The sequence below is a fragment of the Girardinichthys multiradiatus genome, chromosome 1 (genome assembly GCF_021462225.1).
Source record: "Girardinichthys multiradiatus isolate DD_20200921_A chromosome 1, DD_fGirMul_XY1, whole genome shotgun sequence".
NCBI classification, from domain to species: Eukaryota; Metazoa; Chordata; class Actinopteri; order Cyprinodontiformes; family Goodeidae; genus Girardinichthys; species Girardinichthys multiradiatus.
This window is the reverse complement of record NC_061794.1, coordinates 33,108,196-33,129,045: the sequence shown is the minus strand read 5'-3', so window position 1 is coordinate 33,129,045 and position 20,850 is coordinate 33,108,196. Positions and strand designations below refer to the sequence as shown.

Here is a 20,850-nt window from a genome sequence, read left to right as displayed (position 1 = left end):
AAAAGCTTCTTCCATAATTCTGGGTGCATACTTCACCTTTTTTCTTTTGCTTTGTACGTTGTGCTTTTACCAGAAATATTTAGGCTCAACAAAACTGGTTGGTTTCCTGCTAAAGACAGGCATGTAAAAATGGTCCATAAAGAGTTAAGAGGGTTGAGGTCATTCCAGAAGCTTAATGTTACATTGTTTTATCCAGTCCAAAGCCAGTTTTGATACGCGTTTAAGAAAATATGATGTAGCTTCAAATATAGAACTTAATTATTTCACTTTGTGCGATGCATGAACAGTAATCTCAGCATTATGCTACTCTCACCACCATGCATGATGCTCTCACTCCCACCAAGACATTTGTATTGTCACTGTCTTTGTCTTATTGGACTATAAAACTTTTCTAAAGGGGTCATTTAGCTAGTCCATGTGGCTGGCTGGAGAATTTAGTTGAGCCTGAAGGGACTTCTTTCATTTGTCAGCACCCTCTCAGTTAGGGGTGTAACAGTACACAAAAATCATTGTTTGGTTGCCATTTTAAAGTTACAGTTCAGTATTTTTTCGGTACGCCTCAATCAAAAGTAAAACATTTTTTATTTTTCTAACTTGGTAAACGATCTTTCAAAATTTCTGAAATTAATTTGATTTTATTATGTTTTCTTCAACTTTTAAAAAAGTATTTACCTGGAGATTTTTGTTAGGTTTTTGTTTCAGTGAATAAAGTAGTATAAACAGGCATAACCAATGTCTGGATATATAGATTAAACAACAATAAAACCACTTGAAAGTGGTCATTGTTAAATTCTTTTTGCCCATATTGACAATAAAATATGTTTAAATCACTTTGGAGCTGTTGAGATATTTTGAGAACCTAGTGTCCCTGAATGCAGCATGTGCAGTTGGGAAAAGGCCCTCTAATCAACAGAGATTTCTCCAACGTGCATTTATTCCATGTAGCAAGCTTGGGCTCATTGGACGCTACAGGTAACCAATAGGACGTCAGCTGATTTTTCTCCCGTATCTGTGAACATTCAGCTTCATGTGGTTTCAGGTGAGTAATTCAGTTAAGTGCAGAGCGAGCTACATACATTATTGCTGTAGAAAGATCCGTATGCTTTTATATTTTATTGCAGCACTAGTGCCTTCAAGGCAAGACATGCAGCATTGGTCTCCGCGGTCGGGACCCTGGATGGCTGCATTGAGGACTGAGGCCTCCGTATATGGGTCCAGCGTCTACTGCTACGCCATGTGTAAACAGTGCAGAAAAGCTGGATCTATGGCAGGTAAACATAGAGTTTAAATGGGCTACATTATTTCTAAAGAGTGAAGAGTAACTATTCTTTTTTTTGAAAGAATCACTCAAGTTGTATGTTGTGTAATTTCACCCTGGCAAAAGAACAGTTCAAATGTATCATTTAATGCCCCAAATTAATATGACATTCATGTTTATTATCCATAATAAAAATAAACTTTTTTATACAAATAATTTGATTGAATTTAAACTAGATCTAAACCAGCACATTTAATAATGATATCATACCTCAGTGTGCCTGGAGTGGATATCCAGAATGTCTCTCTTGGTGGTGGACCAATAAAATGTGAGACTAGGTAAAACACTGCCAAAGGAGAAGGGTGTCTGACTATTGGTTAGCCCCATCACATAAACTGGCATCTAACACAAGGAAGAAGAACAATTGAGGTGATTATTGAAGAAGAATTAACAGAATATCCATAATTACATGACACTGGAATGTCACTACACATTCAGATAACCACAGAAAACTGTACGGAGTATTTACTAAAGGAAACAAACATATAACAAAATAATCAAACCTGTGCTCCTGTCTTTATTCTTGTAACTGGCGCTCTGATTCGAATGGCTGTCAGAACAACAACCTCGACTTCTACTTGATCCTATGACCAAAGGAAAATTAGATTGCAAGGTAAAGGTAAGAAAGGAATACACAGATCAATCTTCTGATATACATTTACCTGAGATATGACCACAAGCTTCCCAGTCTCAGCATCAACAGCTTGGACTAATCCCGTTACAGTCACATTCCCAACAGAGGCTCCTCTGACGTGGCCCATGGCATTAACAGCAGCTATTTCCTCATCAGAAATGGAAAACAGGATGTTGGATTGAGGTTGAGGGCCACCCTCGGATGTGATCTGTGATGAACAGTTCAATAGAAGTCACAAGGTATGGGGCGGTTGAAAGCTAAACCTTTAAAATTGCAGCTTTAGCGATGCAAAACATCATTTGATGCATAAATAAGGTTTTCAGCGACTAGGAAGCAACTTCGATGTAAACATGTTTTAAGTGGACAGCGTAATGAAGTGAAAGAAGGCTTGGCTAGACACTTAAACCAGGAGCTATTAGTGACGTTAAGGTAAAGACGAGTAATTCTGGCGGATAAATTAACAACGCTTTGCGAGATGAACCGGTGCCAGCCATTTTCAGACTGGACTGAGTTGTACGACACCTACCTGCATCATTGCACCAATTAACAGAGTCATTCTCCTGGGAATAAGCTTGAAAGGCGGAAACACCTAAAAAAAGGAAAAAAAATGTTACTTCTTCTCCAACAAATACCAGAGCAAAAAATTTGCTTACTTACTCTTTCAAAATTATACCTCAATTTGCTGTGGTGCAGAGGCGATTCTTCTCCCATTTTTATCCACAACAACAGCTGCCAGAGTGGTCTGGCCGATGGAGAGTCCTTTCACCAGGAACACTGCAGTATGGCTTTCTGTCAGCTCTGCTAAAGGACTGCAGCAAAAGTTTTAGAAATGTAGGCATTGCTTATTATTTCACATTAACATATTTTTGATTACTTACCTTAGAGAAACTATCACAGAAGCTGCCTTGAGTTTGAGATTCATGGACTGGAAATAGCTGGCTGAGAAAGGCTTCCTATTATCATCCAACACTCTGACAAAAGCTCTAACAGATTTGCCAATCTCCACCTGTAACCGAGATTAATTACATTCGTGAGCAGGAAAATAAATCTGGTTCGAAGGATAGGTATGTAGTTCAAGCCAAGGTGACTTGTCCTGAAGATGATTGGGGGCCTTGGACACCATGAAACCACATCAGTCGGTTATTTCTGGTAATTTGTGATACTGATAATAAACATAATGTGGTGTAGCAGGGCTTTGAAGCTAAATAGATAAAAGAGTCAAACTCACCTTGTCAACTACTCTCACATTAACCTCCAGGATGTCAGAAACATGAACTGTGGATTTGGCAGGTGCTGGAAAAGCCAGACAAAGATCATGAACCATCACAGTAACTGTGCCTGGACGGACTGGAGAAACCTGGACGGAGAAAAGAAAATAGATTATGTAGAAGAATATAAATTATAGAAAGGAACTAATACATTGTAGGCACAGGTGCAGTTACATTTCACATTATATGCAGAAAAGTAACAGTTATTAACACTAGTTTTGTATTGCCCAACTGCAGGTAATTTCTTGTGAACACAGTGAACACAGTTCGGATGTCGTTTCGTACCTGGGCCTCTGCTTGGTCCTCTTGGAGTACCACATCTACAATCCCCTTCACGCTGGTGTTCACAAAAAAGTGCCCAGAACCTTCTTGCATGGTTAGATCCAACTACAAAGCAAAATGCAATCAAAGAATTGGAAACATAGTTCTACAACACAGAAAGTCTTCATGCGGATAGACGGATCAACCTACAAGTGACATCAGAGAGGATCCCTGCAGAGACTCACTTGTTATAATTCCTTTTCCACGGGTCCCTGACCATGACTTATCCCACACACCTACGTAACAACGCTCTCAAATACGAGGGCTTTAGTTTCTTTTAAGCAGAGAGGACGAGTTTCCACTTTGTCATCTATGATAATTACATTTAAATTTGGTCTAAACAGGACAGATTGAATGGATTTCTGTCTGTGCAATCTGAAAAAAAAACAAAATATTCTTGAAGATACATTTTTTAATTTATCAAAATATGTATCTTTGCTACAGGGATAATCTGATAAAGGTTTTCTTCTCATCGAAACCAAATCAATTACAGTAAATGGAAAACAACAGCTACATAAAATGCAACTACATGATACGTTTAAAGAAATCTCTGATAACAGTAAAAACCATCATAAACAATACAAAATGCAGATTAAATTTCAGTCATAACATTTTGTGCTTTTAATTTTTACATAAAGACTGCATTTCCTTTGTTACAATTAGAATACCCTGAAATAAGCCTATAATAGAAAACTGCAACTGCAATGACATGTAACTACATTTCTGGCCAGCATAATCTCAACACCACCTTCTTTTAACATTAACTCCATGTACTCGGTGTTTCCTTCTCACAGAAAGAGCTCCTGGACCAGCGTTTTGTGCCTTTTCATTTTTTGCTTTCTGTCTTAAAACCCTGAGTCGGTCACGGACGGAGGCCGTTCACACCGAGCTGGGTTCCTCCATTAAAAGGGAGATGTTCCCTTCTACTGTCGCAACATGCTTGCTCAGTATCACAAACTGCTGCGTTGATCTAATTAGCAGGGCTTCCTTGCATATATACATTTGAACCTGTTGGTATTACACTGAATTAGATGGTCTTGTATTATTTTTAGGATCAGATTGGACGGTTACTGAATTTGATCTGTCGCTCTGATTGAATTGTACAGGCGTGAATTTGATTCACTGTATATTTCTGTATTATTTGAATTAAATTAAAGCAGTACTGGTTTGTTTGACAGATGCAAAGAAAACAATGTTTGAATATTATGACTGAACATAAATATAACTACAGTAACTAAGATTTTGGTAATGAATCTGGATCAATTTGCTAAATAGCTTTAGGCTAATAACTTCATAGTGAACACAGCAGTCACTGTTGAAATGAGCACAACCTAAAGTTTCAAATCAATGTAATGAGTACCCCAGATACATCCCTACCTTTCAAATGAACACATCATAAAAGCTAGTGATTCTGCCTGTGCTTAGTGCAGAGAAAGTACCGATAACAGTGGAATGCAATGCAAGTCAGCAGCAGTGATAATTATGTCTCTTACCCGCACATCTGGGTGATTATATATGGTCACGGTGTCAGGAAACACCTTTACATCTTCAACCAACAGAAGCTCCAGTGTGGCAGAGACAGGTGTCAAAGGTTCATACTGTCCAGGAAAGCAAAGCGCATTCATCCGGTTAGTGTCTGACTTTCTTCCATACAAAACCATAACATTATTGTCAGTCATTGTTGTACCAACAATGAATAGTGGAGGAAAGGACTTACAAGGTCTAGAGGAAACAAACTGAGAAAACATAACATCCAAATCAACATGGTCACAATTTGACACAGCCGTGTTCAACCGAACAAAGACCACATGAATGCAGAAAACTAATGCAAAACCAGCTGCAATAAAAAGGCCTGAGAGTCAACAATCTATGCACAACAAACGTCTTAGCAATAAGTGCTTGGTTAAACTGTTGTTTTCATATACCAGCAAACATGTTTGCTGGTATATGAAAAAAACTTTGTTTAAAACTTTGTTTAAAACGCCACGGTTTCACCATATCAAGGTATTAGCACATAAAATCCAAACAATAATGATGTAATTGCTTTAATTGAAAACAGAAAAGCAGAAATTACTACAGTGCCCGAGCTAGAATATATTGATTATGATGGTTATAATAATGTTGTCTATGACCATTTATTGTTAACTTGATTTTAATGCACAGCCACACAGAACACTGGTGAGACATGACTGTTTGTTTAAATCTCAGTCATGTACTCATGACAAATCAATTATTATTTTTTTAACAGCTAAAGCAAATTGTTTTAAGATTATTTCTTTAACAATATGTACAGTAATGGAAGGGATAAGCCTACTGAATTTAGTAGTAGCCTTCATCCTTTTATGCCTTAAGGGCATAAAGTTACAAATACTTGCATATACTTGTACGTGTGGACGTGCTCCGGACATGTCTGCGCAAAGCTCAATTTTTACCACCACGTACGCGGTGCCACACAATGAACTGCTTGGTGGGAAAAACTCTCCACATCGAACTGTTTAATATGTGACACACTGCTCCGAGCAGCTGGTCGCGAGAACGTGCAGCCTCGCCGCCACACTGCCTCGCACTGAGAGGTGTATTCCTCTTCTTTGTCCTTAGTGTGGTTTAATGGCCTTTAACACCGTCTGTTTTCTTTTTGTTATTGCAAAGTTACACGGCAAATAAGTTCTTCCTCCCTGTCCGATCAAACCATGGCAGAAAGTGTGTGAAATGTAGGAATTTGTCACCAGAAATATAGGGAATTATTAAGCTCGACTATGAAGCAGCATACAGTGCGAGCGGAGTCCACGCTGCTCATAGTACGCCTGACTATGTTCTGCCCTTTTGAAGTATGTGTGCTGCTTCCATTTTACTCCCATCCTGAATAGTGCACATACATTATTTTCCTATGAAACTGTCTTCCTACACCACTGAAACGAAAGGCAGATAAAAAACAATCAGTAAAATCAAATTCCCGTGAGACAGCCTAAACTAGAAAATACATCAAGAGCTTTAAATAAATACAATTTTGCACCCATTTGCTATGCTGCAGCCAATCACTACTTTGTCTTACTAAAAACCCTGGTATTCTATTCAGAACCTGTTGAATACCAGGTTTTTTAGTCAACAGGGCTAGACTGCTAGATGGGGGAAGACAAGGCAGAAATTCACTGCGGCCTCAAATGTTCCCAACAGCAAAGCAGCTGTAGGTCTGACCCTAACTGGTTTAAATGTAAAAGAGATCTAGTCATGTTTCATTCAAAATTACACTGATTATAGCAACATGTTAACCAAATTATTTTCAACTGCTGCTGCTTTCTTGTACAGACAACTTGAAAGTTGTTTTTACTAACTGGACTGGGAACTTTGGCAGCTGCTAGATGTGGAACCTGGTATCCAAGAGCGGTCACAGTAATAGTAGCGATTCCTGTCTCTTGATGGACGAGAACTGTCTGTCGTCCTAACCAGAAAACATAAAAAAAAGTTTAAAAACTGTCACTCAAATTAATCTTACAATGAACTAGATGTGTTGAAAGCATTTCCAACCCTCTCTTAACAAAACATGTTACCATGAAGTTTCATCTGTTTTTTGCTATCCTCAAACAGCTGAAGATCCATAGGCATAGTGGGCTCAATGCTAGCTAGTGAACCCTTTGATGATTCCCACAACATGCTTAAAGAGCTAAAGTTGTCAAACTTCCTTCCTTGCTGATCAAAAGCTGCCAAGTCCAACACAGGGTTACGATAATTTGAAACGGGTACCTAAGAAAGGGAAAGGGGAAAAAAATTATTAGGACAAGTTTTGCTAATTTCATTTTGAAAATGTAACATAAGTCATTAGTATTTTAATCCAGCACGGGTTTGTTACTATAATCTCATTATATTTATATAGTTCTGCAGTAGCTGTGTCACTTTCTTCAGTAAGACAACAGGAATTTAAAATCTTATTCCGGTACTTGAACAGCTTTGGTCAACAAAAAGCAGAATTATATAGATAAATGTCAGACATTCACAAGCAGTTTTACTTAAAACAAAAAATAAAAAGAACATTGGTTTGATTTTTTTCCCCCACCAAATTTAATTTTTCATCTAAAAAAAAAATAATAATAATAATAAAAAAATAGCAATGCAAATATTTAAAACAAACTAGAAAATAGTTGGCATGCAAACCCATTTTTAAAAATCACGCACCACTTGTTTATTCTGCTGCAGCAGAGGGCAGGTCAGGTCCAGCTGTGGACTGGTATAAACTGGAACCAGAGTGAGCCGTGATGGAGGTATACAAACAAACTTGACCACCGCCGGCTCCACAGCTGGAAATGGATTTGTAACAGTGGGCTTGTTCCCCACCGTAACCTCCAGCACCTTAAGAAAGAGACAGTGACAGGTGAGACAATTACACCTAGATTGAGTTTTTGGGCCATTTTAGTTTTTCAAGAAAAAAAAAAGAAAAGAATCTAAGACCAAACCGATTTTGATCACCATTACCTGTTCTCCTAGCAGTCTACAGGTTGCTCTAAGCCAATGATGATTATAGTTGTGAGATGAAGGACTAATCAGACTGAGGCTCACGCTGGTCTCATCCTCGGCTCTTGAAGAACAGAAAAACTTTGAGGGCTCTAAAACCCAAGGACGGGGTCCTCCCTCAAACAACATGTCTTTGGAGGATCCAAGCGTGACTACAGCCACAGACACAGGGTCAACCGCCTGAAAATGACAACATTTCCTCCATAGGGTCAGAAATTTCAAGAAACAAAAGCCTAAAATAATGTCAGATTATTGGGGTGAGAAAATGAGCACAATCTCAAGATAACAGTGAAAATGTCACAAAAAGATGTTAAATAAAGTGTATAATGTATATCGCAGGTCATTTTACTGTTGAAAGGAACTGGCACTGATCGTCAGAGGAAGAAAATGGGTCAATCTTTAGTTGCCAGGGTGAAAACAAATGAAGCAACTCTGCAAAATTATCTGAAATATCCTAAGAATAACTATTCGCTGATAAACTAAACTGTAGAGCCCAAAACTGATTTAGACATGTTACCACTTATAACTGGAGTGATGCACACCCGAAAACCAAAGATAATACCGTATTTTCCGCACTATAAGGCGCACTTAAAAACCATTAATTTTCTCAAAAAAATGACAGTGCGCCTTGTAATCCGGAGCGCCTTATATATGGATCAATTGGTTAATTGGTTGATCCATACTGGTTGTACACGGCGCTCTGTCAAAATGTTTCAGTACGACTGGTAAACTACAAAGCCGCACCGCTTGCAGCATTACAGCTACCGTAGTCAGGGGTGTCGCCGAAGTAATAGCGGTAAACACCTGTACTGTGCTTACTCCTAGTCCAACACCACTTGTGTGTGTATAACAACCCCAAAATTGCACCTTTCAAGAGACACGCTTACGATGCTGAGTTCAAACTCAAGGCTGTCAGCTACACAGTCGAACATGGGAATAGAGCAGCAGCGAGAGAATTCAACAGTTAACGCTACTGTATTGTGAATGTACTAACGTTTGATTTAGTGCATCAAACTGTTTCTTTTACGTGTTTACTGAATCAGGGAAAAGTTCCCTTTCACGTTTTAACTAACGTTTGATTTCAACTTCAACTTCATAGACTCCAATGCATTCCTAACGTGTGGTTGGCTCTATTCAATAGAATTCAATGTAGAGGAGACCTTACCATGAGAGTGAATGGAGTTATCAGAACGCTGGTTTGTAGTGTATTAATAAAGTTTGACTGACTGACTTATCTGACTGTTTTGTTGACATTCTCTTTAGCACAGCTCCATCTAGTGGATGCATAACGCAACCCCAGTCAAACGTTTGACTGCAGTAGCTTCTATTCTATGCGCCTTATAATCCGGTGTGCCTTATAGTGCGGAAAATACGGTATATCTGTTTATTAGGGCTGAGAAAATGTTTATTCCCACTTCCTCATACAATATTCAGTTCTTAAAATATTAAACACTCAGTTCATTCCTTTGATTGACTTGAGACTATATGAACAGCTGATCATTTTATTTCTGCCTTGACATGAAAGAAGAGTTCTCATTTCTGAAGAAGACACGTCTCACTAAAGTAAGTCAGCAAAGCTGTGATATTATTCAGTTTTTATTTAAAATAAATGTGATACAAATACAGTATTTCGCATGTACCTTCGTTTTTTTCCACGAAGAACAAATTGTTCAGCGTCAAGAAATATCCAATATGTACCGACTGGTTAAAACTTCATAGTCAAAGTTCACAATTAACAAATTCCTGAAAGGATAAGATTTAAAGACTCACTCTGAGAGGAAGGTAGGCAGCAACAGTGATCTTGGCACTGAGATGCACATTGCCATGAGTGTAGCTGACAGTAAGCACCGTGTAGCCAGCAGTCAGGGCCTTGGCTCGCACTCCACTGCAGTGCTTCTGGCCAGGAGCCAGCCTCCCTGAGGAACAACCAACCAAAGAGTGAGACATAATTTAAAACAACAACTTCAAATTTAAGTTATTTTCTCATCTGAAACAAGACAGAAACATCTGCAGCTCCCTGTGCTGCTGGCAGCTTATAGGAATGTAGTTTTGCAACTTCAAAAACCAGATGTATGCCACTTAAAAGGCGACACATTTAGGTAGTATTTTTATAGAATTCAAGTGACGGTGAGAACGCTCTTGTGTGTTGCTGTTTTGTGGAAAATACAATGGTTTGTATTGCAAATGTTTCATTGTGAACAGTTAACAACTAAAATTCATTTCCGCCAACATAAAACCAATATCAGCTGGTCAAAGAAAATAAAAATAATCAGAAACTGCCAGTAAAACTGCAGTAACTCTTTACTTGTGACACTGCTTTGTAAATGTTGCCCCAGTACATGCATGCATAATCGGTTACAAAGATATCCAATCACGTCGGATTACCGTAATTAGTCTCTATGACTGAATGATGTACTTTACACCCAACTCTATGTATTCTAAAAGATACTTTAAAAGGTGCTTCATAGATACCCCGATAGTGCACTTGTTGCACTTTACATGCGGACCTGGCACAAACTCCTTCGTTACTGTCTGACCCAGTCAAATCACCAGGACTCACCATCTAACACTTCAAAGACTCCATGGTTCTCCTCCTCGACCAGCAGATCAAAGTGGGAGCAGTCACTCAACATCACTCGCTCCATCTCCAACTCCTCCAGCAACCCAAAGATCCTGAGGGGAAGATCCAGAACCTGGCCCAACCGGGCTTCTACCGGACATGGAGCAAAATCCATGGCAACAGGCTCAACCACATATACCTAAGGGGTGGAGTAGGGATAAATGAAAAGATTAAAAATGATTGAGGAATATTGATTATAATCACCGTATACATTGAATTTATTCATAACCCTCGAACGTCAAGTTATGATGACAAAGGTAAAAGTATTTTATTGTTATTTTGTGTTGTGGATCAACAAGTGGTATTGTGAGGTAGAAAGACAGGTTTATAGTTTGATCGTTTTCAAAATGTTTCACTTGTTTTAGTGTTTTAAAAAGTGTCACATGTGTTATGAACAGTCCTTCGCTATCAGCTGATCACACCTAGAAACTAATTTTCCCCTGCAAAACAACGGAGGCTCAGTCAGATTCAATGCAAAGAAAGAATCTGAACAGCAACTGCTGTGTTGCCATGCTCAATTGGATTTACATCTGGACTTTAACTGCGCCATTCTAACAGTGAATTTAATTGGTCAAAACCATTTCATTATAGCTGTATGCTTAGAGTCAATGTCCTATTAGATGGTAAAACTCCGCACCAGTTTTTCCTCCAGCATTGCCCTGTATTTAGCTCCATCTATCTTCCCATCAGCTCTGACCAGCTTCCCTGTCCCCTGTGAGGAAATGCATCTCCACAGCATGATGCTGCCACCACATTATGAGCAGTTAGATCTTCTAGCATCTTGCATGACGGCCAAAAAGTTCCAGTTTGATCTCATCTGACCAAATCACCTCCCTCCACCTGTTATTTCTGTTTTCTTTCCCTTACACTTCAGAACTATGCGTTAGTTTGTGTTGGTCTAAACTCTCAGTGGAATGCACTGGTGTTTCTGGTTGTAATGTGCAAAAATGTTTTTATTTTTTATTTGAATTAACACTTCTGCAAGGCACAACTAATGAATTTTCTATGTATATCATCAAATATATGTTACGTTCTCAATATGTAAACTGCTCATAAGAGAAATTTTATCATTTCTATGCTTAAACAAATTATGAAACTAAATCTAGGGCAAACCTGCAACATACCACAGTTTTGAGATTAAATAATTTGAATATCTGAATCATTTAGGCTAAATGATACAATGAAATTACTGTATGATCATTGGATTAAAGGTAATTAAAACCCTCATATTAGTAGACCTTTGTGTGACAATAATTTTGAAATGAACGTTATCGACCAACCTTCATTTGTCCAAAGTGCAGCGGGTTACGTAGATCATGAGCATGAATTACAGTGACACCGATGTCACTGACTGTGGTCATCACTCCTTTCACAGTCACTGTGGCTACAGCTGTATTTGATGAAGTCCAGCTGAAATTTCCACTTCCACCTGTCGCCTGCAGTGAGCAACAGAAAATAACTAATCACATGCAAACTCAAGACACTTTCCAATTTAATTTCACTCTCAGACACGGTGCTAGTCTGCCGAGAACAAAATAACAGAGATTTTATTTTTGAGTTTGAATAACTGTGTACCCTTTATTAAAATTCAAAGCCCTTTAAACAGCATGTTTGAAAAGGAATAATTACCTTTATTGTGTACTGATATGCTCCAACTTTTGGTTGCCATGGAAATGTGAGAATACCAGGAGTAAGGACTATGGGGTTATAAATTTCCACATCCTGTTCATTGTGTACTGGGTTGGTGAACGCGTGGACTCCATACTGAAACCAAACAGGGAACACAGGAAATGATTAGATTGTCCATCATGAGGTGAAACAAAGGTGAAGAGGGTTAAAACCATGACAACACTGAACTATTAAGGGCCAAAAGTGCAGAAGAACTCACTTCATCTTCAACAGCTTTCAGGGTAGCATCAATCAGAGTAAGGCCATCTTTGAGGGCTCTGATGTGATGATATGATCCATTCACGGAAGACTCCAGGACTTCAAAATACTCCTCAGGGAAAACCGTGCTTATACGGACATTCTGCCACATCACAATAAATGGTTAAACTTATAGAACTATGCTAATTTTTTTTCATCCAAGCATGGAAAAGTCATGAAATTTTAACCAATCTGCACTTACATCGGAAAGGTAGATTTTGTTCCCGGATTTATCAAACACTTCAATAAAAATATCGTACATTCTGCCCGTTTCAAGAACCCAGCTTTCTCCTGGATGAATTTTAAAACCTAAATATGGAGATAAAAAACCAAAAATGTCAGCCAAATCTTGTAACAAAGAAATGAAATTTGTGTGAAAGGAGGAAGACAGACCGAGGTAGCCTGGCTCAACAACGTAGAGCGTGCTGTTGGGTAGGCGAGACACTCCCTGCATTCGAAGGCCTTTATCGAAGCCATTAAGGTAATTATATTCATGAATGACAGTGACAGCTGTGAAATGTATAATTTTAAATAAATGATGCAATGGTAGAAAACTAGAGATGCAATGATCATGCTATTTTTGGCCAATTTTTTAAGATCCAACCTCTTGCGATTGATTGGTACATCTTGATAGAAAACCGTTCATTAAGCCACTGCAACAACTTAAACTGCAGGCGCATTTCATGAGAAGGATACTCTTGTGATCCAACACCACATTGATGTGCCCCAGCTGAACTCCGGTAACTTTGGATGTACTTTGATGAAGAGAAGCCACACTGACATCTGGGTTTCCATTGGGACCAACCACACTGTTCTGAAGGTGTAGTTCATACTGATCACACGGCATAGAGAGCTCTGGATAAACAAAAAGAAAGACATATCAGTCTGTAGAGTCTCTGCACAAAAAAGGGATTTCAAGCAAAAAAAAAGAAAAATAACAGCCACTCCCACTCATCTGTGACAGCATTACATTTGGTTTTCACTTTCAACTAGGCTTTAACAACATACCCTAAATAGGTACACCAAAAACCAAAAACTGTACAGCATTATCAGATGAAAGATAAAAGCCTAAAGATTCACACCTGTGATGGTGCCTTGTCTTATCTTGAGGACTCTGTATCTGATGGACGTTCCTGCCAGTAAGTAGACATCATGTGCAGGGCTCAACAGGATGTTCTCTAAAATCAGTAGTCGCACTTCAGCAGCACCCACATCCTGTGGCATGAATACCATGGTTACACAACAACAAAGCTTTAGCAACCCGCCTCAATAAACCAAATGAAACGGTTGCAGGTTTCAAAGGTGTGCAAAAATTAAAATAAAATTATCTAAATATATATGACAATCAAATTACATTCAACAATCAGTTTTAAACACTTTCTCGTGGAAGGGTAGAAATGAACTTCACCTCTTTCTTTTTTCAGTTTCTTTAATGTTTTAAAGCTAAGCCAACTGAAGCAACAAAAAGTCAGCTACAAATGATCTGACAAGCAGGGAGTACAGGTTTACAGGAGTACATTTTACTATTTTTAAGAGTGCATCTGAGTCTATCACACAGAGGGACCAGTTCTAACAGAACAGCACCGATCAGGCTCTTCCTGGCTCATACCGATTTCCATTTTTTCTTTTGCTGACCTGCTGATTTTGACAAATTCTTATTTCCTTTTTTTTTTTTGATGATAAACATTAAAAAAGTTGTACAGCTTGTCTGGTAGAGGTACAGTTCTGTTTACATTAGAAAATAAAAATTACAAAATCATCTCTTATGCCCATATTACAAAGCATACAAACTGAACTTGAGCATTTGATCTGCCAATCACCAATCAGAGACAATCAAGGAAAACATGGGCTTTGATTGGTGCATGTCTACTAAAAAAATCCCGATCCTAATACCTAGTAAAACAATTTATGTGCCAAAGTATTAATAATACCGATTACCTTATAAAGAGACTCTTGTATTTTTGCCTTTAACTTAGCATGTCCCGTTTTCAGTCCTGACACTAGAATAATGTCGCCTTGTTTCCCCACACGCTCCATTTCAGATATGTATCCAGGAGGAGTGTACGTGGACTCTGAGAATTTAAGCACCCTTAAAGTAAGAGAGAATAAAATAAAGTAACAAAGCCTTTTGCATTTGATTTTAAAAATAGCTCATTTGTACAATTAAAATGCAAAATGTTACAACAGAAACATGATGGTCATTGTATAAATTGCCTATGGGCACATTTGGTGGTCTGTACAGCAGATTATTTACAGGGAATGAGTTGAGAATTAATAAAAAAAGAGATTACCGTAATGAATTGTAAGAATCTGTGAATCCGTTCACATCTACATCTTTCACCAAGGTCCAGTCAAACACCAGACCTGCAAGGGTGGAGAAAGTGTTTCCTGCAAAAAGAAAAAAATAACTTTGTATTGGAACCTGTTTTTTTAAAGCAACTGTAAACAGAGATAGGCAAGACTTGATTAAGAACTGGGAATATTTACAAAACAGCTTTTAAATTGCACTGCTGGCCCAGGGGTCCCTACGCTTGCGTTTATAATAAATTAAAAATCATTTTGTCCGAAGGCGACCAGCAGTCAGATTAGTTAAAACAAAACCAGGAGGGATTTCATTAAACAGTGCATTGCAATCTTTAGCAATCTACTCTGTTTGAAGGGTCTGGAATGGTACGCCAAAGCAAACAGAGCACCACACCCTAGAGCCATCATCAGAAAGTATCAGGCTGTAGCTACAGCTCATTAAACTAAGTGTGGCTGTCCAAAATGGAACAAGTCACACAGAACAAACAGCTACCTCACTGTGGGAAGAAAGAGCTGCCTAGAGCCAGCTCACTCTAAAGAGCTCTCAAAGCAACAAATAAACAGCATGGCGCTAGATCCTTGTTATTGGACAGCTGAGTTATTCCATCATTTTTTTAGATTACCCCTTACTCGCTCCAGAAGGGGTGTTTACTTATTTATAACCCATTAGCCTTTAATTAGAAGGTTGATATACTGCACTAAGTAAGCTTATCACCTTCAGAATCCAGTGCATGAATTTGGAGCGCCAGCGGAGAGTCCTCGAGATGCAACTCTCTCGTGGTAGAGACTATCTGGATCTCACTGATGATGTCAACGATAGCGTCACAGCGAAGTACCTGTCCACTGACTGCAAACAGATGGGTGAAAAAAGGTGTGATCAATGAAGCGGACTTTATCACAGATATGTGCAAAGGACTAGTAGGAAGTTATGGCTTTAGAGCTTCCTGTAGTCATTGGCGGAACCCTATTTGCTTATCACCGTATTCAAACGTTGCGGCTATTCTGGTCAGCTACATGGGTTTTGTGGGACAGATAACATTGGAAAATATGATACAGCTGGGTAACATTCAGTTAGTTACTTTGATTTGTTTCACAGAGTTGCTGAAGGAGTGCGTGGCAGCACATGGCATTACAGCAGCAAAAGATGAATTTAAAAAAACAAACCTACATTTTTATAAAGAAAGTATATTAGATGTTCTGCCCTGCTTTCTATATTAAAACAAATATTTCTAACAGTGGTGTTTTAACCCCACTACGACCTAAAGCAACAAAGTCCTATTTAGCTCTGACTGGGTTAAAGCTCTTTATTTAATTTAACACCAGCCTGGGTGCTATGGCAAATACTACATTCATTGGGCTTTTAAATTATAACTTCATTTGACTTTTTGATAAACTATCTTGAGAGAAAAGTTTACTTAAACACCAAACTAACTCAGCTGCAGAGAAATTGAAAAAAAAAAAAGGCCACCAGAGTAAGAACATTTTCTTAAAATTGAATCAATATTAAAGAACTGGGCTAAAACACTCCATTTGTTTTATAGAATATATGGAACAACATGATAGAGTAAATCCAATCCAAAAAAATAATAGCAAAAGGAATCTAAACCCTGCTTACATTGATACACTGTGAATTAAAATGGCATTGTTGTATTTACCAACATCTTCAGCTAAAATGATGCTGGTCAGCCTGGAGGGCTGGGTGGACAGAGCCTGCAGGACAGCCTTCCGAGAGCAGTCTCTGCCCGAATCTTCTTCCACAGGCTGGATGCTTGCGACCTCGGGTCTGGTGGAAGACCTGGAAAACAAAGACCATCAAAATGTTCTGTCTTTATATGACGCTTTTATGTGATTTTAGTGCTTTTATCTGGGTTTTAAATGTGTTTGTGTAATTATGGGGGGATGCTTGTGTCAAAGTGTTGTCTTTGGTGTGTGTGTGGAATAACAATTAAGTTTATTTTAGTAAATACAAACTGTACTTGTTTTGTTTAGGAATTTTGTATCTCTGTGACTTTTGTTTTAACATCTCTGAATAAATTCCAATAATAACAGTAAACACAGTGATATTACCGATTAATATTGAGATGACAATGTGAATTGAGATCCCACAGTTACCACACCAAACTCTGTCTTTACAGTCATTATGACAGCTTTAGCATTTCAGTCAATAAGCTCTACATCAGGTAAGGCATAAGGGACGGTAAAAGTCCATCCAGCTGGCTAAATACACTGAACAAAGAGATAAACGCAACATTTTTCTCATTGCTCCCATTTTTCAGTAGCTGAACCTAAAGATCTAAGACTGTTATTTTGTACACAAAAGGTCTATTTCTCTCAAATATTGTTCCCAAATCTGTCTAAATCTGTGTTGGTGAGCCCTTCTCCTCTGCCAAGATAATCCATTAACCTCACAGGTGTGTCTTATCAAGATGCAAATTAGACAGCATGATTATTACACAGTGTGCCTTTGGCCGGCCACAATAATGGATTATCTCAGCGAAGGGGAAGTGATCACCAACGCAGATTTAGACAGATTTTTTTAAAAATATTTAAGAGAAAAAGGCCTTTTGTTTACATAGAAAAAAGTCTTAGATCTTTGGGTTCAGTTAATGCAAAATGGGAGCAACAACAAAAGTGTTGTGTTTATACTTTGGTTCAGTGTATTTCATTAGCAGAGTTCAAATGCATGCAACATGAAATATAATGGCTTACCAACCCTAGCATCCAAGTAATAACATGCAAAGACGATTGTGACTCGTTAAACTGTGCACCCCTTATTTTCACTGTCCATAAAATGTTTGTTATTATCTCATTTCATAACATTCTCAAAATCAGTGACGAACTTTACCTAAGTGGAAAACAAAACTAGCATAATGCTTTTGCATTATTTATGATTACCCAGATGAGGCAGGCCTGAACGGACAGATCAATTTCTGCCCTTTTCAGTGATGCCACTCATTTAGGTATTACTGTATTTTCTTGCCAAATACCTGCGTGAAAATTGCATTAAAATTAGAGATGCACATGTAAAAACAGCCAATCCGCTCAAATCAGTAATATACAGGTCAGAAACTAAAACAATAATTAGATAAATACCACCATATTCAGTCTTACAAACAAACCAACCAACTTCATGCACTTCTTTTAAGTTCAATAAAAACCAGACAAAGGTTAGGGACATATGATGCATAAATGTGGGTACTCTTGTAACCCCTTTATTTTATGAGGAATTCAAAACTACTGCCTTGCTTAAATACACTGCAGCAATTTCACTGCTACGTTAATCTGAAATGATTGAAAGAAAATTTAAATTTAGGGTATCTGCATGTTTCAGTGAGTAAAAGACTATTAAGACCTTTTAAGAACCTCATGATTAAAACTTAGACCTACACGAATAACAATAAAATAGATTAGGCAAGTTAATAATTTAATAATTATGTGTAATATTGGATATCATAGCAAAATCCTTAGATTTTAATTCAGTTTTTTAACATGTATGCTTTTTAAATCATATTTTAATGATTCAGAGTGTAACTGGCACTTTGTTTTATCTGTTGGCCTTACTCAGCAAATTCTCCATCTCAGTTATAGATGAGGTGATTGGCTGTAGTACAAGCAACATGAAGTTATCAAATACAAAGTAAAATAACTGTTTATGACTTTAACATGAATGAATACAGGGTTTCATTTGATTTACATATTTATTTATTCAAATGTATATTGACATTTATAAATATGTATAGATTTATAAATTACTACATGTAATTTGGGAACTACGATGAAAATTTGGATGCAATAAAATCTTTTGAATGTAATGTTTAATGACTTTTTGAGACGCTGCAAAAAACTTTAAAATTGGCATCGGCTCAGAAAAGCGTGATCGGTCCATCCCTGGTCAATATCTCATTAACAACAACAACAACTACCCTGCTAACATGCATAGATTGTGTTTGTAGACGAGAGAGCAGCCACTCAAAAATCACAACATACATTTAAACATACATTTAAATTGAAAACTTGACAGAACGGTACTCCATTCTGGAAAAAAAAAAAAAAAAAAACTGCAACATTACTTAAAGAAAAAATAAACAGAAGGTCTAAGTGTCAATAATGCGTTCCCTGTAATCTTGTAGCAAACTACTGGACTGTACAGTATAACAGAGACCATGTGGCTTCCTTCACCGGCTCTGAGGTAATACGACACCTTCAAGCCCCACAAGGCGGGCCCCCCGTCCAGCCTTCAGTTTTACTCACCATCTGTAGCAGCCTTCAGTCGTCTCCAGTGTGAAGTTAATTCTTGTGCTCCTCGCAAGTGGAAGCAACACTTTGGGAATATTTAGCTTCGACGAACCGTAAACCCGGGTGACGGTTATAAAAAATAACAATAATAATTTTACCACACTCATTTCCGACTCCGGAGATTTGTTAAGAGCCCAAGCAAGGGTCGAATGAATGGGACACTACGTCTATTTACCAGCTTAACTTTCTTTGTCTCATTAAGTTCAATATTGCATAAACCGGAGCAGTAAAACAGACGTTTCTGTGAGTTAGCATAGCCAGCAGTTAAGCTAATGCTCCACTCAAATGCACGCCGTCTTCCTGTCCACTTTCACTTTTGACATATTAGTTAACACACTGCCGCCACATGATCATGTTAAAAATAAGAGTTTCAACTCCTCCGGCACCGTTATCCCGCTCCTTCGTTGTTTTTATACTCGAAAAATAAATCGGAACTTGAGCGATTATAATTTGAAATACGCTACTACAGAATAACACAACCGGATGGCAAACAATAGCGTAAAACTTGCGTGTTTCGTACAATACCCGCCATTAGCAACAATTGGACTTCCAGTGAGCATGCCGGGAGTGAGGTGACGTCACATGGCAGGGGGCGGGCACAGTTTTTCTTAAAGATACAGTAAGAACAAAATTATACCACTACAGACCAAACGTTTGGACACACCTTCTCATTCAAAGAGTTGTCTTTATTTTCATGACTATGAATATTGTAGCTTCACACTGAAGGCATCAAAACTATGAATTAACACATGTGGAATTATATACTGAACAAAAAAGTGTGAAACAGCTGAAAATATGTCTTATATTCTAGGTTCTTCAAAGTAGCCACCTTTTGCTTTGATTACTGCTCCGCACACTCTTGGCATTCTGTTGATGAGCTTCAAGAGGTAGTCACCTGAAATGGTTTTCACTTAACAGGTGTGCCCTGTCAGGTTTAATAAGTTGGATTTCAAGCCTTATCAATGGGGTTGGGACCATCAGTTGTGTTGTGCAGGAGGTGGATACAGTATACAGCTGATAGTCCTACTGAATAGACTGTTAGAATTTGTATTATGGCAAGAAAAAAGCAGCTAAGTAAAGAAAAACGAGTGGCCATCATTACTTTAAGAAATGATGGCCAGTCAGTCCGAACAATTGGGAAAACTTTGAAAGTGTCCCCAAGTCCAAAAACCATCAAGTTCTACAAAGAAACTGGCTCACATGAGGACCGCCTCAGGAAAGGAAGACCAAGAGTCACCTCTGCTGCAGAAGATAAGTTCATCCGAGTCACCAGCCTCAGAAATCGCAGGTTAACAGCAGCTCAGATTAGAGAACAGGTCATTGCCACACAGAGTTCTAGCAGCAGACACATCTCTAGAACAACTGTTAAGAGGAGACTGTGTGAATCAGGCCTTCATGGTAAAATAGCTGCTAGGAAACCACTGCTGAGGACAGGCAACAAGCAGAAGAGACTTGTTTGGGCTAAAGAACACAAGGAATGGACATTAGACCAGTGGAAATCTGTGCTTTGGTCTGATGAGTCCAAGTTTGAGATCTTTGGTTCCAACCACCGTGTCTTTGTGCGGCGCAGAAGAGGTGATAGGATGGACTCTACATGCCTGGTTCCCACCGTGAAGCATGGAGGAGGAGGTGTGATGGTGTGGGGGTGCTTTGCTGG

The 20,850-nt window shown here is 38.4% G+C and overlaps 1 protein-coding gene across 2 annotated transcripts in view; it reads right to left on the bottom strand.

Moving 5' to 3' along the window:
• Nucleotides 1-19,756, bottom strand: part of nup210 (nucleoporin 210) — a 43,580-nt gene extending 23,824 nt beyond the window's left edge. The window contains exons 1-27 of one of the 2 annotated variants that reach the window (XM_047372557.1): nt 19,149-19,756; nt 16,553-16,692; nt 15,613-15,744; nt 14,885-14,981; nt 14,532-14,682; nt 13,676-13,808; nt 13,290-13,448; nt 12,987-13,055; nt 12,796-12,902; nt 12,556-12,696; nt 12,297-12,431; nt 11,948-12,103; nt 10,608-10,806; nt 9,818-9,963; nt 8,009-8,227; nt 7,712-7,885; nt 7,090-7,282; nt 6,874-6,980; nt 5,035-5,139; nt 3,506-3,607; nt 3,181-3,309; nt 2,831-2,958; nt 2,626-2,761; nt 2,479-2,541; nt 1,981-2,160; nt 1,822-1,902; nt 1,529-1,660 (exon numbers count right to left, since the gene is read on the bottom strand). In XM_047372557.1, coding sequence (XP_047228513.1) covers nt 1,529-1,660; nt 1,822-1,902; nt 1,981-2,160; nt 2,479-2,541; nt 2,626-2,761; nt 2,831-2,958; nt 3,181-3,309; nt 3,506-3,607; nt 5,035-5,139; nt 6,874-6,980; nt 7,090-7,282; nt 7,712-7,885; nt 8,009-8,227; nt 9,818-9,963; nt 10,608-10,806; nt 11,948-12,103; nt 12,297-12,431; nt 12,556-12,696; nt 12,796-12,902; nt 12,987-13,055; nt 13,290-13,448; nt 13,676-13,808; nt 14,532-14,682; nt 14,885-14,981; nt 15,613-15,744; nt 16,553-16,692; nt 19,149-19,300 — 3,666 coding nt within the window. In that variant the 5' untranslated portion in view covers nt 19,301-19,756. The remainder of the gene's footprint in view (nt 1-1,528; nt 1,661-1,821; nt 1,903-1,980; nt 2,161-2,478; nt 2,542-2,625; nt 2,762-2,830; nt 2,959-3,180; nt 3,310-3,505; nt 3,608-5,034; nt 5,140-6,873; nt 6,981-7,089; nt 7,283-7,711; nt 7,886-8,008; nt 8,228-9,817; nt 9,964-10,607; nt 10,807-11,947; nt 12,104-12,296; nt 12,432-12,555; nt 12,697-12,795; nt 12,903-12,986; nt 13,056-13,289; nt 13,449-13,675; nt 13,809-14,531; nt 14,683-14,884; nt 14,982-15,612; nt 15,745-16,552; nt 16,693-19,148) is intronic. The other variant, XM_047372548.1, reaches the window with a different exon arrangement.
• Nucleotides 19,757-20,850: the final 1,094 nt, after the last annotated feature.